This window comes from Stomoxys calcitrans, chromosome 2, assembly GCF_963082655.1.
Source record: "Stomoxys calcitrans chromosome 2, idStoCalc2.1, whole genome shotgun sequence".
In the NCBI taxonomy this organism is placed as follows: Eukaryota; Metazoa; Arthropoda; class Insecta; order Diptera; family Muscidae; genus Stomoxys; species Stomoxys calcitrans.
This window is the reverse complement of record NC_081553.1, coordinates 211,937,254-211,956,751: the sequence shown is the minus strand read 5'-3', so window position 1 is coordinate 211,956,751 and position 19,498 is coordinate 211,937,254. Positions and strand designations below refer to the sequence as shown.

Sequence of the window (19,498 nt, the reverse complement as noted above, 5' to 3'; positions counted from 1 at the left end):
CGATGAAGAACTTCATCGGTTCAATTCGCATAAGAAGTCAAAGAAGCCCTTCAGAGTAAAACAGATATCCCAAGGCTGGTATGAAATCTATGGTACAGTTAAATTCCTACCTATCCTCTTTTCCACTAACTCCAGGCCTTATTAAGATCGTACCACCGCATTTCGCTGCAAGAAATGTTATTACATCGGCCGGGAAATCTTAATAAGGCCATTGTTCACTACACGGACCGCGATTGGACGTGAGTCAGCCGCGTAACAATTCTGACCACCAACTATCCTATAATATTTGGTTCCACATTTGGTGACATTACATGTCATCCACACATGCCACTGCAATTTGTGACAAGGTCAGAAGAAGAAACAAGGTCCTCATGTTGCTTTTCGGTAGCATTTGGGGTGGACACAAAGAATCCTTGATGAATACAAAAAAAAAATTGGATAATTAGTGATAAACTATGCAGCGCAGGTGTGGAAAAACCAGCTAAGCGGCACGCAGCGTAATAACATTCAGACCTGTCAAAATGCTTCCCTACGTACTACGACTGGCCGTCTCCTCAGTTCTCTTTTGATTTACCTCCATCAGGCCACGAGTAAATTACCAGTGCGAAGGCACAACTACACTATCTACGGGGGTGCTATAGCAAAGACCACCCCAATCACCCCGCCAGAGATATCTGGGATGTTCCTATGATCTAGAGCGAAAGGTTTAGCGCTGCTATAGGCAGACTCTAGATCAAGCAGCGTATCCGGCGGGTTACGTTATATTGCATTCCTGATGATATGGTAGCGTAAGCGATGAACAGCTACCGAGTAAATGAAATTCTTGAATACCGTCTGCCTCTCATAGCATCTCCCGGAACAATGTATCGATCCCCAGTGTATTCGGGTTTATGTTTCCCTGCGCAAATCCGCGGATCAACGACAAAAAGCTCAATTCCTATTAGGCCAGTTGGTGTTGTAACCACATTTTCATGTGGAGGTGACGATCGTCGCCAAGCTCCTCTAGTTGAGCAAGCCCGTTCCGGTCCAAAGGCCGCGGGAACAGGGTGGCCATTGATTATTTAAAAGCGCCAATAAGTCGCCTTGTCGTAACAGGCATCGTAGGCACTCAGTATTTGTGGAAGAGCCGGTGCCATCCGACCTCTCACTGAGACTTTCCTCTCGATATCGCTGATTGTCCGCGACTGCAGTTACAGCTACTCCGGATGGAGCATTCCACTATCCGCAACCTGTGGGCTCGCTCGGTAGCTCGGAGATATGCTTCTTGTGACAGCAATGCACACCACACGGATCGGATCTTAATGTTCCAGCTTATGTGGTACTCACAGTACTACTACTTTATCAATACCGGTTGTTTAGAGCATACCCGAAAATCCACATGGTCTTCTTGTCTGGAACCATTCGTATAAAAGTCAAAGATTCCTCTATCATCATTAATATTGCCAAATAGCGGCAATGATTTCTAGCCACAGCCAGAGGCACAAAGTGCCACTTAAAAATAAGTGCATGAGATGATTTTGTTGTTGTTATCGTAACAACATATTTGCGTGGCTACGACGGTGTTGTTGCTCTCAGTGCTTGTGAGATGCTCGGACCAGTCATGCCTTGAATATTGTGGGATTTTATAAGTAGCATCCTTAGACCACATATCATACTGCGTTTCAATTTGGTGGTCTCTTTTTAGAGGCAAACCACTAAAGTTGCAAAGTTCCTAGAAATAGATGCACATTGACAGACACGATTAAAAAATAATAAAAACACAACGCAGTTAAACGAACAAGAACTTGCCTTATATGATGGTATACTCCTTGAATTGATGACTAAGGAAATTCAAAGGAATTTTTAGACATCCAATACAATCCACACATATGCATTAAAAAGTTAATCGGTATATGTCTATAGTGGCATGGGGCAGATTAATATCAGCGCCCTCTTTTCAACCTAACCTAATCGGAAAACCCTCCACGTGCAATGTTTTAACGAAATTTTAAAGAATTTTAGTTCGAAAAGAGTTCTATTCACACCTATCGAAGAGTGCTGCTCGATTCAAGTTTAGGTTGAAAGCTTAAAATGGTGAAAACAACACCAAATATTGCCAGGATTAGCGAAGGGATAACCAACGCGTCCTCAAGTGAGTTGTGAAGAGAAAGTTGGGCGGCATCGTATTAATTTAAAACAGTGGCGGTTAAATACAAACACATATTTGTGTACGAGTGCAAGAACATAAGCCTATGCGTGCGCTTAGTAATATTGTGCACACTAGCACAAGTGCCCAATACGGATTTAAAAGGTCACACCCAGGCTGCTTTGTCGGAACGCACGAATCGGAATTAAAGACATTGGGAATATAAACTTGCCACGACGCCTAACCTGACTAGGACTCAAGGTAAACTCTAAGACTCCTACTCGGACTTAAAACTACGACACCCGTCGACTCCGCAGCGTTGATTACAAAGACCCAGAGGATGGGTTGCCAGTTTTATGCTTCGATGTGTTACAAACAGAATTCCAAATGGTTCCCACAAAGTTGGAAGGTGTAAAATCTTTACATAAGCCTTTAGTGAATGCTCGTTTCAATGTAATCTTTTAAAGCTTCTGTCAGATGGAGCGACACCTACATCCCCATAAATGCATTAGGTTCAATAATTCCTGTTTGTCTACTTAGGCGCTTCGCTTATAAAAACCCAATGTCTTTTTCATCAAGCCCCAAAAGTTTTGTTGTTAAATCATTTATACAATTTGAAAAAAGTTAATAAATCCTCTTAAAATTTTGTTTGCCAGGGTGACTATGATGGCAGAAGAGCTAGTGAAGGCTTTAATGGCGCCGATAATGCATCAGACTTTGAACCAGAGAGTGAAAGTGATCCCGATGAGCCTGAGGAAAAGAAGATTGCCAGACGTGAACGTCGACTGAACAAGGAGGTGAAAATATTACGCGGCAAGCTCACAAAGGTCAAGGTGAAACAGGAAGCAGCCAAGAAGGAAAAGGCCGCCCTGAAGGAAGCCATGAAAAAGAATCATGTCATTCTTAAGTAACTGGAAACAGACACAAAATATGCAAATGAAGACAAAATTTATGGTGTTAACTTTTTACCATTTCAGGCAAGAAAAGAAGAAATTCAAAAAATTGGAAAAGGAAGTACACAAAATGGCTGCATCCATGAAAGATATGGATTTGGATGAAGAAAATGAAGAAGAAGAAAAGGAAGAGAAGGAAGAAGAGGAAGAAGAAGAATCCGAAGAAGAGTCTGAGGAAGAATCTGAAGAATCCGAATCCGAGGAGAGTGGAAATGAGACAGAAAGTGAATCAGAAGCAGAGGTAAGGGGAACCACAACAAAAAAAAATGTTTTCTACATAACTGTTAAAAAAGTTTGGTAGAAACCCATTAAATGTACTGCATGTATATACATACATATGCGCATGTATTGTTAATTAAATGTTTTTCTTATTTCAATCAGGATGCCACAAATGCCGCCAAGAAGGATAACCTGGAACCCAGACTCAAGAAACACGAGAGTCGCTTGCTTGCCATGAAGAAATGCAATGTTTTGTTGCAATCCAACGTTGACAATTTGCAAGATGAAATTCATCAATATCGTTCCAAGGCATCCAATCTCCAAAATGAACTGGACGCAGTTTTAGCAGATTTAGGATTCTAGTTTCTACTCCCCTCAAAACACTCAACAACACAAAGCCACAAACACACACACACACACACGAGTACACACACGTAAACCGCAAAGCAAAAAACAATACCTAATTTAATGACAAATTTTATTGTTTTTATATAAGCTACATACTTACGTACGTATATCATTATATATATGGTAACATACACAATAAAGAATTTAATTCTTACCCCCAAAAATAGTTTCAGTAAAACGTTTTTAATTCTAAAAATAATGTTTGATAAGGCTTGATAACCATGTATTTGCATACAAAACGTTCAATTAGGCACATTTATTTCAGTATTTTTTTCTATTTTTAAACAATTATATTAATTTTAGTCAGTTTATTTATCAACTGGAGTTTTGTTGTATGACAGGACTAATCAAAATAGAATTGTGCCGGCAGGTGTGAAGTGAACAGAGTTGCCACTACAGAAAAAATGTTTCAAAAAAAAACCTGCCAAATCCTGAACTAGCGGGCCAAAATGTTTAAACCTATTAAAGTTTCAAATAATTATGAGTTATTCATGTTCCAAATTTTGAAAAGGTCTTATAATTAAATGAAAAAATCTTGGAAATTGCTTTATAATATTTGTTAATAAATCTTGCTTTAGCTTTATAAGACAATTAAAGGCTCTATATTGTTGTCTTATGACATGTACAGGTAGTTGTCTTATGACATGTTGAATGTTACATGACGTGTGATACAAACGAAACTAATATATGAAAATCACTTTTCAAAATAGCACATGACAAAAACATAAAGAAATCAGCTGTTTTGTTGTCAGTCGAATGAAAGCAATCAATTTTTTTCACAAATTTATGATTTAATCAGCTTCCTTACAACTTTAACAATTATTACGCATAAAAAAAAATTGGCTTTTGCTCAAATTTGTAGGTTATGTCATACGAAAATAACATACAGGTGTGATAGCAAAAATGATCGATGATCGAATCGAATCGAATGTAAATTGACAATTTTGACAAACATGCTCAATTACATGTGAATACAAAAAAGACATGTCATAAGACATCTACCTGCCGTGTAATAGCGCTTTAAGATTGACATATAGGTATACATACTGCAGGGTCCAAAAGACCGATCTCCACGGGAACAGGGTGGCCATTGGTTATTTAAAGGCGCCAATAACCCGCCTTGTCATATCGAGCATCATAGGCACTCAGTATTTGTGCAAGAGCCTGTGCCGCCCGTCCTCTCACTAAGACTCCACGCTCGATGATTGTCCGCAACTACCGATACAACTACTCCGTATAGAGCATTCCGCTTTTCGCAACCTGTGAAGCAAATTTGTTAAAGATCGGTTGAAAAATATCCAAATTACTTCAATGTTATGACATCGTTGTTATTATTTTTTAAATGCCTATGTATATGAAATTGAAATAAATTGACGAAAATATTGCATATATACCAAATTCCATTATACCAAAATTGAATATTATTTCGAATATACCAAATTCCAATTCCGAACAATTTTGATAGAAAAAGCCGAATACGGCAACAATGGAAGTGAAGTTGTTTTGATTCGTACTATCTCTCTCTCTCGCTCTCTTTTGAAGACAGCTGACAACGGATGACAATTCCAGTTGTGAGTAATTTTGAAGTTTCATAATGCCTAGAATAGCTAATTCACCAACCATTAGCATAGAGGGCACTCTACTAAACGAAAATTAGATACTCAAATAAGCAACTGTAGGTTTTGTGTATATATGAATGTCCGTTAATTACCAATAAGACAATTAATTGAAAGGTAAACAGAAATGGTATTAAGTAGAAGAGGGTTGTCTTTACAGAGCATGTGTTACGAAGCTGAAATTTAATATAAGATTGTTGTTGTTGTTGTAGCAGTGTGTTGTACACTGAGGCAGCAGACCTTGCCAATGAAAGACACCATCGGGCCAATCCGGTACATACAACCGACTGCCATGGGATTGTAACATAAGGTCAATGACTTTGAATCATTCCCGCAGCCCAAAATAAATCAGCTACCATCACAACAACAACACAATTATAATTAAATTTCAAAACTTAAAAATGAAAGTCCACGTAAGAATAAATTTTAAACAAAATATGTTAAAAAAAACATGCATTTTCTATAAAAAAGATTTTGTCAACATTTTCTACAGAATTTAAGAGATGACCAAATTTTTTAAAGGCGATAGAAAATAAAAATAATTTTTATGAAAACTAAATTTCGACAAAATGTTCTATAGAAACTAGGTTAGGTAAGAGTGGCAGTCCTTTACAGACTCACTTAGGCAATTTTAAGTCCATTGTGAGTAGCGACAGCCCAAGGCACGCTACCAACTCGGCTACCGGGGCGCCCTCTATAGAAACTAAACTTTAATAAAAATTTCCACAGAAATAAAATGTTGACTAAATTTTCATTATATATAATTAAAATTCGGACTAAATTTTCTACAGATAGATGGATTCGGTCTTGAATTCTTTCATACAATCGCATATTTTAGGGTAGACCGTAGGACCACCCGCTACTCACAAGTCCATTGTGAGGCACCAACTACGCTACCAACTCGACTATCGGGGCGCCCTCTATAAAAACTAAACTTTAATAAAAATTTCCACATAAATAAATTGTTGACTAAATTTTCTACAAAAAGAAAAGAAATGAGACCAAATATTCATAAATAAACATTTCTTAATTTTTTTATTTCTACAAATAGATAAATTCGGTTTTGAATACTTTCATACAATTATTACAAATATTCTATTACAAATAGAACCCGTAAGGAAAGGCAAAAGTCGGGCGGAGCCGACTATATAATACCATACACCATCGAGTTTTTGTACTACTTTTAATACATAGAACCTATATTGAAATCTAGTCAGATTTTAATTTTGCATGCCTATCGAAATACGGGTACGAACCTTTGCTGCAACAAGGTAATGATCCGAAATTATAGTTGCTCCGCCGATTGATTGTATCACAACTTGATCAATATGGATTCTCGTGTTTTTATCCGGTGACAGCCATGTAGCTATGAGAATTTTTTCATGTTGAAATGTGGTGCTGCTAACAACCATGTTTTTAGCCGCAGAGACCTCTTTTAGCGTCAACCCATTATCGGGCATTATCTCGTGGAGGCTAAATTTTCCGACTGTTGAACCAAAGATGTCTTCCTTCCCTACCTTTGCATTAAAATCTCCCAGAACGATTTCAAGATCATGGGCGGAGCAGCAGTCCTTATCTCTCTCTTATAATATCTGTCGTTATCTCTCGGTAATATCTGCCTTGTACTTCTCCAATATATCCGCCAATGCGGATACTGCATCTTCTTTATAAAGAGCCCGAACTTTTAAGGTGCAGATCCGCAAATCATGGTCCTTTTTTCGTTTGCGTAGGCCATCAAAGTTAGGGATGTCCGTTCTTTCTTTTCTTTTGTTTCTCAAAGTAATTCTTATAATTTTCCTAGGGCAGGTTACTGGCCCAGCGCCCGGCATGGGTTTTGTGGGGTCGCACATGTATCCCTGTGTCGCGAACCGCTTGCTCCAAGCCGCCCCTAACCTGGGAACTGACGCTGGTATTGGCCATTGGTTATTTGAAGGCGCCAATAACTCGCCTTTTCATCTCGAGTATCATTGGCACTCAGTATTTAAATAAGAGTCAGTGCCACCTGATACTAAAACTCCTGGGACTCTCCTCTCGAAATTGCTGACTGCCGCATTTTCGGCTACTCCGCATAAAAACGAAGCTTGAGACCTTACAAGCCGTAATTTATGTCCGATTTGGCTGAAATTCTGCATGTAGTGTTCTGTTATGACTTTCAACAATTGTGCTTAGTACGATCCAAATCGACTAATAACCTGATATAATAGCTACCATATAAACCGATCTCCCGATTTGACTTCTTGAGCCCCTGGAAGCCGCAATTTTTTACCGATTTGGCTGAAATTTTGCATGTAGTGTTCCATTATGTGTCTAGTACGGTCCAAATACGTATAAAACCTGATATAACTCCTATATAAACCGATCTCCCGATTTGACTTCTTAAGCCCTTACAAGCCGCAATTTATGTCCGATTTGGCTGAAATTTACCATGTAGTGTTCTGTTATGACTTCCAATAACTGTGCCAAGTACGTTTCAAATCGGTCTATAACCTGATATAGCTACCATATAAACTGATCTCCCGATTTGACTTCTTGAGCCCCCGGAAGCCGCAAATTTTGTCCGATTTGGGTCAAATTTTGCATATAGTGTTCTGTTATCACTTCTAATAAATGTGCCAAGTACGGTCTAAAACCTGATATAGCCCCCATATAAACCGATCGCCCGATTTGACTTCTTGAGCCCTTACAACCCGCAAATTTTGTCCGATTTGGCTGAAATTTTGCGTGCGGTGTTCTGTTATAACTTCCAACAATTATGCCAAATACGGTCGATATCAGTTTATAACCTGATATATTGGGTTGCCCAAAAAGTAATTGCGGATTTTTAAAAGAAAGTAAATGCATTTTTAATAAAACTTAGAATGAACTTTAATCAAATATACTTTTTTTACACTTTTTTCTAAAGCAAGCTAAAAGTAACAGCTGATAACTGACAGAAGAAAGAATGCAATTACAGAGTCACAAGCTGTGAAAAAATTTGTCAACGCCGACTATATGAAAAATCCGCAATTACTTTTAGGGCAACCCAATAGCTCCCATGTAAACCGGTCTCTCGATCGTCCTTGTTCGGTTCCTAGAAGCTTTAATTTTTGCTGGTTTGACAGAAGTTTGGTATGTAAAATAAAATTCACCCCTAAAATAAAATTTATTTTGTATAAATTTTTAGCAGAATCCATGGTGGTGGGTTCCCAAGATTCGGTCCGGCAGAACTTAGCACGCTTTTACTTGTTTTATTTGAGCTTTTCCCTATGAGTGTAATTCCCATTATAGGTAAACGTAAGTATTTTTTGTGTAACCACTAATAAACAAGTCTAACAATGTAAACACACCTTTAACTGTCATTGTTTTAATAACGGTTATTTTTTTATATTTCTCTCTGAGTGTACTTCCAGTTATGCTCAACTGGTGGAATTTTAGTGGTTGTTTTTGTCTGTTTTTTTATATATGTTTAAACATTCAAAGTGAGTTAGTATTGCAAAACGTTCAAAGTGAGGCATTAATAAGAATTTAAATAAATAAATGTTTGTCAAAATTGCCAATTTACATCAGATTCATTATTTTTGCTATCACACCTGTATATTATTTTCGTATGACATTACCTAAAAATTTGAGCAAAAGCAGAAAGCTGGTTAAATCAATCAATTTTTTTTTGAATTTGTGAAAACGATTTAATTTGTAGTTGTTTTTATTCGACTGACAACAAAAACAGCTGATTTCTTAAAGTTTTTGTCAGAAGGAATAGAGCACACTTTAATCGAAAAAATTGCATGTGCTATTTTGAAAAGTGATTTTCACATGTTAGTTGCGTTTGTATTACACGATATGTACAACTCAACATGTGCTAAATTTGACATGTCATAAGACAACTACATGCCGTGTAATAGAGCCTTTAGCACGCTCTTACTTGTTTTGGATGCTTACATCTGTTTCTTATATCATTAGAACACACACTTTCCTTTGTCATTGATTAGAATATCATTTGTAGCAGCCCATGTGACTTTAAGGTGCAATGTGTGCGATGCGCAAGTGTCTGCGCAAGAAGGAATAAAAAATAGCCATTATTTCTTCTTAATTTTGTTTTGTTAATAACTGTCTCATACACCTGTTGCGGTTGTGGTGGATTGCGCGGCATATTTTTCCTCTTTAAGGGAAACCACCACTTGCAAATGTCCAAAAGATGTGGACAAGCTAACCCCTAAAAAGAAGATCTTCTTGTGCTCATTAGTATTAGGGCTCGTGTTATAGAATTGAAAATTGTAATCACAAAACACCTGACATTCCCTAATGACAAGAAGGCAAAACGAACCGCTTATGCAAGTGTGTATATTCTTTAATATGTGTGTGGAGGTGAGTCAAGTAGCAGCGCCGGTATATCTTCAACCGACAGCAACAACACTACTACCACCGTCACTAAGGTATTGATCAGCTTGGTTAGCGCGAACGGCTAGCACAGCGAGCCAGTGCAAATCGCTTGGTGCCTCTTGAATGGCAAGGCATTTGGGTTTTGCCGTGCTGTTGCTTTTTTCCATTCCCCATTTCGTATTCTTAATTTAAAACTCAATTCAGAATGTTGAGTCAGTCTTGGAACAAACTTCAAACGGTTAAAGCGCGTTTACAACGCTCCTTATAAAAATTATTCATCTGGGATTTTTTATATAAGTGCAGAAAAAAGTTGTGTGATAAATGCAAAAAAAAAAAAGGAATGAAAGAAATATTTATAAAAATTTTTTAAACGATAAACACAATTGTGGTTATATCTTGTGAATGTGTGCAGTGTTTGTGTGATTGGTTTACCATTAAATAAACTGATACTACATGACAATAAATTAAATGTCATTCATTGCTGTTTGTGGTTTTTGTTGTTGTTGTTTACTCACAAAGTTCCATGATAAAGTAACAATCATAGGCCAAAAAAAGAGAATTTCTTCATTTTGAAATATAAAAATACCGGCCTTCTTCTATTGTGTCATCATCGCATTAAATAGATCATTCAAATCTGGCATCTTTATCTTATCACACACACCCCAAGCCGAGAAAACTGAGCGACATCGAAAGGCTACTCGCCACAACTTGTATCTGGCCATCAGAAGACGTTAAATTGTTCCTATTAGCCTTTACACCAATTACTAACGTATCAGCATTGATTGAACACAGTTCTACATTAAATTTAGTTCGTTATAATTGTTTTCAACTTTGAACATCGTCTCAATTAAATTAAACCGCTTTGTACGCTCGTTTTGTTGATAATTCGCGTTGTTTGTTTTTTGCTAGCTATTCAAGTTACACTACTTCAACGTTTTATGTTACAGGTGAGTTCAATCAGCTGAATTGTCATTCCAATCATGAACATCAATATCATCATCGTTGTCGTTGTTAAGCATGATTCATTCATTTATTGTTAATTTAACATTTTTATTATTTCATATTCTTATAAATTTCCGACTTTGAACCTTTACAATACACACATTGAATGTTTAAACAAATAAAATAAAAACTCAAAAATACTTCCCAAATGCCACCAGTTAAGCATAACGGAGAGTACACTCAGAGAGAAATGCCAAATGATAACCGTTAGTTAAAACACCGACAATTAAAGGTGTATTCACACTGTGTACATCCAAAACGTTAATCTTTGGGTTTGAGCGTCGCATTGCAAAAAATGCAACTCTGCACACAAATTCCACAAAAGCAACGCGGAAAAGTTGAAAAATTTTGAATTTTGACGCTCGAAAGAGAGGTTTACTGTTCAAAAATTGTTTTGCAGTCCGTAAATTAGAGAAATTATGGAAATCATATTGAACCACATCCTTGCCAATTTCCAATGAAATTAACTTTGGAAATGACATAAATAAGATGGTTTTAGAAATTCGTGCGCAGCAAAAGGTGCTTGGTATGAAACTCAACCAAAAGAACGCATGTGGGCGCATTAGATTGCTCAAGTACGCATGGGTGCTGCGCGTGGTATGCAACATCAGCTTTAGAAATTCGTGCGCAGAAGAAGGCGCATGGTATGTAACTCAACCAAAAGAACGCATATAGGCGCATTAGATTGCTCAAGTTCGCATGGGTTCTGCGCTTAGTATGCAATTCCAGCTTCAGAAACTCGTGCGCAGCAAAAGGCGCATGGTATGTAACTCAACCAAAAGAACGCATATAGGACCATTAGATTGCATAGAGGTTAGCATGTCCGCCTATGACGCTGAACGCCTGGGTTCAAATCCTGGCGAGACCATCAGAAAAATGTTTCAGCTGTGGTTTTCCCCTTCTAAAGATGGCAACATTTGTGAGGTACTATGCCATGTAAAACTTATCTCTAAAGAGGTGTCTTACTGCGGCACGCCGTTCGGACTCGGCTATAAAAAGGAGGCCCCGTATCATTGAGCTTAAACTTGAATCGGACTGCACTCATTGATATGTGAGAAGTTTGCCCCTGTACCTTAGTGGAATGTTCAGGATAAAATTTGCATTTGCCATGGCATTTTAACTTAAATTTTAGAATTTATAAATGCTGAAAATTATAAAAAACAACTACTACCTATTCCAAAATGTACTTAGCTCGGTCGTGCCGAATTTTGGATATCCACCATCAAGCATTCGAAAAGTTAACATAATTTAATGGACCTATCTGGGCGACATTTGGCGTTTTGCTACGTATGCATATAAGACATAAGTAGAAAACGTCGTAAACCTTACCAAAAAAAAAATTAGTTTCTGACAGAGTTAAAAAAAATTCAGGAAATTGTACAACTAATTTAAACTTTCGTTAACTTATGATTATGGCCACCGATCAGTCAACATAAAAGTTAAGCGATCAGTCGACATAAATTTTTTTTCTTTGTTTACGTTTTCTCCCATATGATGACATTTTCAATCGGCAGATTTGACATACTTAATGATGCTCATGGGGCCTATACACTTTATATTTTCGCACGTGACCTAACCTTCTATTCTGTTATTCTTTTCTATTCTATTCCTTCTGTTTAAAATTGAACATGTGTAAAACTTAAAATTTCAATTCAAATTTCAATAAAGTTTGACAATTTTCCTTGAGTGTATTACGTGTTACTAACCACCCCTCTATGCATTACTCATCTACAATAACTAATGTCATTTCCCTTGAAACATTTTTGGCATATCTTTTTTAGCTTAACTGACATTCCATTAACATTCATACGTACAAACATCATCGTCATCATCATAAGCTCAATCATCATCAACACCACCTTCCATCCAATAACGATCAATAAAACTTTCAACATGTTGCTTCAAACATTCCATCAATCTATTGCCCATCTCAATGATTCCAGCAATTTTGAATCGAGCTTTGAGTTCAAGTACATACCAAATACTGCTCAAAATTGCAAGGATCAACGCTGCCTAAGTCAAAGTGATCGTGAAGCCTTGTGGAAATTTGTACAGGAATTTGAAGCTTTACAAACGTGCAGCAGTAGTGCCAAATCGACACCCAAAAAAACTCCACCCAGAAGTAGAGCTGATAGTGCGAATGCCAATACAACAGCAGCGACAACGACATATGATAACATAATATCGGGCAATTGTACAACAAGGAGCCTAACCCAATCACCCGAGATTATACGAAACTACATTGGCAATTTGTGGTCATCGCAGAGCGATGACATTTTTCTGGATCACAGAAATAACATTAGCCTAAATTCGTCTCAACGTTCGCATTCACCCATATTTTTCACATCTAATAATATGGGTTGCAAGCCGCTGACTTGTTGGGATTACGAAGATTGTTCTACACGAAGTGAGGAGGCTGCAGAGCTAATGGACTGTAATCAAAATAGTTCAGCTGATTCCTCGTTCGATATGCATCCACCCTTGTTGCCCTCTTTCAATGTGACACCACCCAAGCAAAATCGCAATGCTGCCTACGAGCTGGCAAGATTTCTGCGAGGCTCGTTTCATGTAAAGCGTGCCAAGATCACACATTTACAGCGTTCCGTGAGTGTGAATGACAGTTTCCAGTGTAACGATAACGGCGAAGAATTGCAAGCGACAACAACCACTGGCATACCAAAAAATGCCAAAGGGAAGGCGAAAAAACAGATATTGGAGGATGCTACGAATCGTAGTAATGTAAGTATAATTTATAAATGAATATTATATATGTATATGTATGTTATATTCATTTAAATTTATATTTTCTGCCCAATGAAAGTCTTTCCAAGCTTTTTATAGAACTTTATGCATACAAATTTTTAGGTATTAATTTATAAGAGAAAGAGGAAGGGGGTTTGCGAACATCGTTATTTAAAATTGAATTGAACCTCATCACCTTAACTTAATTAAAAACAAGTAAAAGCGTGCTAAGATCGGCCGGGCCGAATCTTATATACCCTCCACCATGGATCGCATTTGTCGAGTTCTTTTTCCGGCATCTCTTCTTAGGCAAAAAAGGATATAAGAAAAGATTTGCTCTGCTATTAGAGCGATATTAAGATATGGTCCGGTTTGGTCCCCAATTAAATTATATGTTGGAGACCTGTGTAAAATGTCTGCCAATTCGAATAAGAATTGCGCCCTTTGGGGGCTCAAGAAGTAAAATAGAGAGACCGATTTATATGGGAGCTGTATCAAGCTATAGACCGATTCATACCATAATAAACACGTATGTTGATGGTCATGAAAGGATCCGTCGTACAAAATTTCAGACAAATCGGATAATAATTGCGACCTCTAGAGGCTCAAGGAGTCAAGATCCCAGATCGGTTTATATGGCAGCTATATCAGGCTATGAACCGATTTGAACCTTATTTGACACAAATGTTGAAAGTAGGAATAAAATACGTCAAGGAATTGCGCTCTCTAGAAGCTCAAGAAGTCAAGTCCCCAGATCTGTTTATATGACAGCTATATTAGGTTATGGACCGATTTGAACCATACTTGGCACAGTTGTTGGATATCATAACAAAATACTTCGTGCAAAAATTCATTCAAATCGGATAAGAATTGCGCACTCTAGAGGCTCAAGAAGTCGCGACCCAAGATCGGTTTATACGGCAGCTATATCAGGTTATGAACCGATTTGAACCATGCTTGGCACAGTTGTTGGATATCATAACAAAACACGTCGTGCAAAATTTCATTCCAATCGGATTAGAATTGCGCTTGACTCAAGAAGTCAAGACCCAAGATCGGTTGATATGGCTGCTATATCAAAACATGAACCGTCCTACACTAATAAGAAGTATTTGTGCAAAATTTCAAGTGGCTAGCTTTACTCCTTCGAAAGTTAGCGTGCTTTCGACAGACAGATGGACGGACAAACGGACGGACATGGCTAGATCGACATAAAATGTCTCGACGATCAAGAACATATATACTTTATGGGGTCTCAGACGAATATTTCGAGTAGTTACAAACAGAATGACGAAATTAGTATACCCCCATCCTATGGTGGAGGGTATAATAAATCACATGATATTTTTTTGAGTACTAAAGTGGATGTCAGATCCAGCAGACGTGTTGTCTTGGCAAAAGCGGGACGAGGAGAATCACGCTTACTAGGGCACTGAAGACAATTTTGGATTAAGCTTGAAACAGTCACTGCGGCCTTGACATTTAAGGCGATGGGAGAGTGAAAAGAAGATATGAGCAGGTCATATGATTGCGGTATAATCTAGGCAACGATAGCCAATCTGTATGGCGAAACAATTAAAGGTGGTCTCATTTGTACAACAACCACAAATTATATGGTGCAATCTGCCATCAAGCTGATCGTAGTTTTGCAAAGAAATTTGTGTGCGTGTGTGTGTACGTGTGCGTACATGAGCAGAGAATATGGGAGAAGGAAGATAACAGCGTTAAACCTGGCCAGCCGTTAACGGCTGTTCGCGTGAGACCACCTTTTTAAATCCGCCTTGGCCAATCTGTTTGGATTGGAAAAGGTTTCGGATTGGATAACAGAGTCCGCTTTTGAGGTCGAATGCGAGCCACTGATATCAGCGGCACAGTCTTGGTGTAATGAAACTTTAGTAATGCTATCTATTGCTACACGTACGGCTCAAAGAAGAAGAGGGGAGAACAAGTCTGGGCGTCTATAATAAAGACGCCGAGTCCGATGTCTGCTAACGGCTACCTGATTATAACACGGTCCTTCAGGCGGAAATCTGGCCGATCATGAAATGCATGAGATAGTACAGTGTCAAAACCAGGACGTCGATTGTAAACATCTTTAATGACAGTCATGGCGGCTGTTAACAGCTGTTCTCGTGAGAACACCTTTTTAAATCCGCCTTGAATGACAGTAAAGCTGCCATTAGACGATAAAGCTAAGTATTCTGTTCAGCTTTTCAGGCGGAATTCTGTCAAACGTCATATAAAAAAACGTCGGCGAAACGCTGGAGGAAAATAGGCGAAAAAGTAGTACTCTGTTTACAGTAAGGAACATGGCAAAAAGAACATTAAGTGGCAACGTGGTTGACAGATAGTTGCATTTTATAAAGATTTCTCTCAAATATTCCCAGTACTCCTTTGTTTATCTACGCAAGATGCATGCTTCGGAACCGTATGACAGCATGAATAGTATCAGTGTCTTTTATAGTGTAAGTTTTGATTTGCGGGGGGACTATGTTCCCATTCTGGCTAATTAGTCTAAAATATGGGAGGTTCTATCCTATTGAGGAAAGCGTGAAAGCCGGTGTCTTCCTGCCAGTCGACGCAAATATGTTAAATGTCGATCTGTCTCTCTTGTCTGTTTTTCGACATTTGGAGTAGTGTGAATATCTGATCTATGGTGGATTAACCAGACCTAAGTCGCATTGATAAGGCCTAAGATTAATAAGATGTAGGTTAACTTATTCCTTTGTAGTTGCATCCTTTTTTGTATACGGGATATAGTATGCTGAGGTTCCAATCATCGGGAATGCATACTTCTAGCCAGATTGTAGTTCACGAACTGATGCCACTCATCGGCTCCTGCTGCCTTTGCGTTCTTCTGTCGGGTTAGGTAAGATCTATACCTTCATCATGAATTGTTTCGATTGAAATTCTGAAAATTTTTCGCTCCACCCTTTTTTATCTGTTACCAAAATTTCTTAGCACACTTATTTTTCTGTTACCAAAAATCATTATTTATCTCTGCAGGAGGATTTGTCAGTACGAAAGCCATCGGCCTAATTTAATTATTTTTCCAATTTATTCTGACTCCTGAACATTTCCATTCGCTCACACTCATGTCTTTCTTTTCTCTCCAGTTCCTAAGGAGTAGACGTTTTTCTTATCGCCCGCCAAAAACCCTCACCTGACGCGATGGTAGATTATCGGCAAAAAGCGTTTGCCATTCGTGCCGCTTTCTTTGCTTCAGTAGCACCTCTACACTCTTAGTGGTACAATGGGTTCTTTTAGGGGAAGGTTTTGGTACTAAACTACCAAGGGGGCAATGATTTCCATCGCTTTATTATCGTAAGTGATTTCTTCAAGCAATTGTGAAAGTGGAGTGGATTATGCCTTTATCAACTGTTGTATACTCAGCTTTCCCTAGGGAAAGGGTAGTTTAATTACCTTTTTCCTATGGAAAGGGTAGTTTTATTACCCTTTTCCTAGGTAAAGGGTTGTTTTATTACCCTTTTTCTAGGGAAAAGTTAGTTTTATTACCCTTTTCCTAGGGAAAGAGTAGTTTTATTAACCGTTTCTTAGAGAAAGGGTAGTTTTATTACCCTTTTCCTAGGGAAAGAGTAGTTTTGTTACCCTTTTCCTAGGAAAAGGGTAGTTTTTTCCATTTTACTAGGGAAAGGTCTTTTTATTATTCTTATCTTTGGAAAAGAGCAGTTTTATTACCCTTTTCTTAGGTAAAGAGTAGTTTTATTACCTTTTTCCTAGGGAAGGAGAAGTTCTTTTACCCTTTTTCCTAGTAAAAGAGTAGTTTTATTACCCTTTTCTAGGGAAAGGATAGTCAAAGGAAAAATACTTTAGTACCCTTTCTCAATGGAAAGGAAAGTTTTAGCGCCCTTTCTAAGAGGAAAGGGTAGTTTTTGTATCTATTCCCAGAGAAAAGGGCATTTTAAGTATTTTTCCCAAAAAAAAAGTATATTTTGAATATGTTTTCTGATTAGTATTTTTATTGCCCTTTCACAAGGGAAATAATAGTCTAAGAACCCTTTCCAAAGAGATATAAGTTTAGGCAAGGAAAGGTTACTATGAGTACCATTTTGCAATGGAATGGTTAGTTTTAGTACCCTTTCCCAAGTAAAAGAGCAGTTTTATAACCCTTTTACTTGGGAAAGGTTAGCTTTCCCAAGGGAAAGGTTAGCTTAGTTATAGAAACCTCTCCCAAGGTAAAGGTTAGTTTCAGTACCCTTTCCCAAGCAAAAATTCAGTTTTAGAAACCTTTCCCAAAAGAAAGGTTAGTGTTAGTATCCTTTCCCTAAGGAAAAAATTAATTTTAATACACCTTCACAAAAAAGGGAAGGAGGAACATTTCCCGTGGGTAAGGTTACTTTAAGTGCCCTTTCTCAAGGTAAGGGTTAAATTCAGTACCCTTTCCACAGGGAAAGGTTAGTTTTATTACCCTTTCCACAGGGAAAGGTTAGTTTTAGTACCCCTTCCCAAGGGAAAGGTTAGTTTTAGAACCCTTTCGCAAGGGAAAGGGTAATTTTTGAACCTTTTCGCAAGGGAAATGGTAGTTTTAGTACCTTCTTCCAAGCAGCAAGTTTCTTTGTGTGGACACCAATGTCACTTGGGAAAATAAATCAGTTTGATGATGAGATGGCGGTTTATAGTAAATACGGTCTTAATCCATCTTTTACAGTTAATTCCGTAATGAAAATTTAAGTTCTTGTGCACAATAAAAAATAAAACGCATCTATTATATGTTGGTTGTTCTTGAAAGTTTCTTGTTTTGAGGATACTAATACTGTACACTAGAATCCACAAGTGGTTGGGAGCACCTGTATATTGGTTTCGCTTGAATTGTAGCAAGCTAGGCGTTTAGAGGGTTCCAACTGCAAGACGCTTATTTTTCACACAGGCATGTTTAGTCTGTTACAAGTTGGTGGCTTTGCTTGTATGGTGGATGATTTTGAAAAGTTAGTTATCTGACATGTATAAGAATTTGGGAATTATTTAAATGCACTTGACAACAGTTATTTGCCACAACTTGCAGAGATCGTTTTAAAAATTATCTCAGTTATGGAAATACGCCTTATCACAACCTTTCCAAAAGATGTTCATATGGGATGACAGCTTTTGAGCGTAAACAAATGCTACATTATGTTGAACAATGTTCCCCTTTTCTTTTGGATTATGTCCCTAAATGACAAAGTACTTTTCTAACCTCATGCAAAAATAACCTATTAACTTCGCTATGTAGACTACTTAATTGAAAAACATACAAACTCTCTACAACATATACATGTATGTACATAAAAGAAATTCCAAATTAATTGTTATCGCTTTTGAAAAGTAAACACTCCATAAGATTTCAATTTAATAGATTTTTATCTTATCATATTTTTCTTATATCAGCTTATTATTGTTACTTTTTGTTCCACTGTTGAGAGCTTCGCTCATCTTCTTCGTTGCATGAATGAAGCTATGATCGTTTGTATGTATGTGCTCATGAGAATATTATGTCAACAAACTATATGGACGGACAAACACACAAAAAGATCTCAAAGATTCACAACTTAAATGGGACTCGCCCATATACAAAGCACATCACATACTAGAATGTTGTCTATGCATACATCATAGTTAATTGCATACTTGTGTACTCTTTCACATTCCCATGCTCTTCTTTGTATCTCACGCTCAATTATAAGAGCTCATTTTCCCAAACATATAAAGGTTGCCATCGTGTAAATATAACAGTCCATATTGGAGGCCATCGTAGCACAGAGGTTAAAATGTCTGCCTATGCCGCTGAACGCTTAGGTTCGAATCCTAACGAGAAGAGCTGGTAAAATGACACTATCGATATTTTATTTTTTTTGTCTAAATATCGATTGATATATTTCCTACCAATACTATCGGCCAAATTTAACAAAAATAAGCGATCCGACATCCTATAAGATACACTGCATCTATAGAGGGTGCAATTTGCGCCTATAAAAATCGATTTTTAACTTCTCATTTTCGTTTGAAATGTGGGTTGTAGAAAATTAACGATAGTACCCTTATTTAATATTAAAAATATCGATTGTTGCTATTGTTGC

At 37.6% G+C, this 19,498-nt stretch overlaps 2 protein-coding genes across 15 annotated transcripts in view; one reads left to right on the top strand and one right to left on the bottom strand.

Annotated features, from left to right (window-relative positions):
- Positions 1-3,871, top strand: part of LOC106088800 (glutamic acid-rich protein) — a 50,488-nt gene extending 46,617 nt beyond the window's left edge. For all 9 annotated transcript variants that reach the window (XM_013254488.2, XM_059362949.1, XM_059362945.1 and 6 more), the window contains 3 exons: positions 2,782-3,032; positions 3,103-3,319; positions 3,460-3,871. In XM_013254488.2, the coding sequence (XP_013109942.2) occupies positions 2,782-3,032; positions 3,103-3,319; positions 3,460-3,660 (669 nt within the window). In that variant the 3' untranslated portion in view covers positions 3,661-3,871. The remainder of the gene's footprint in view (positions 1-2,781; positions 3,033-3,102; positions 3,320-3,459) is intronic.
- The window catches only part of LOC106080680 (trichoplein keratin filament-binding protein), a 164,618-nt gene that overhangs the window by 129,565 nt on the left and 15,555 nt on the right, over positions 1-19,498 (bottom strand). For 2 of the 6 annotated variants that reach the window (XM_059362957.1, XM_059362952.1), the window contains exon 1: positions 3,861-4,062. The exons of 2 other annotated variants lie outside the window; for them this stretch is intronic. Coding sequence is in view for 1 of the 4 variants with exons in the window: in XM_059362952.1 (XP_059218935.1) it covers positions 3,861-3,938 (78 nt within the window). In the remaining 3 variants the exon portion in view is untranslated. Of the gene's footprint in view, positions 1-3,860; positions 4,063-10,195; positions 10,285-19,498 lie in introns of those variants that run through there. 2 more of the 6 variants (XM_059362955.1, XM_059362953.1) reach the window with 2 other exon arrangements.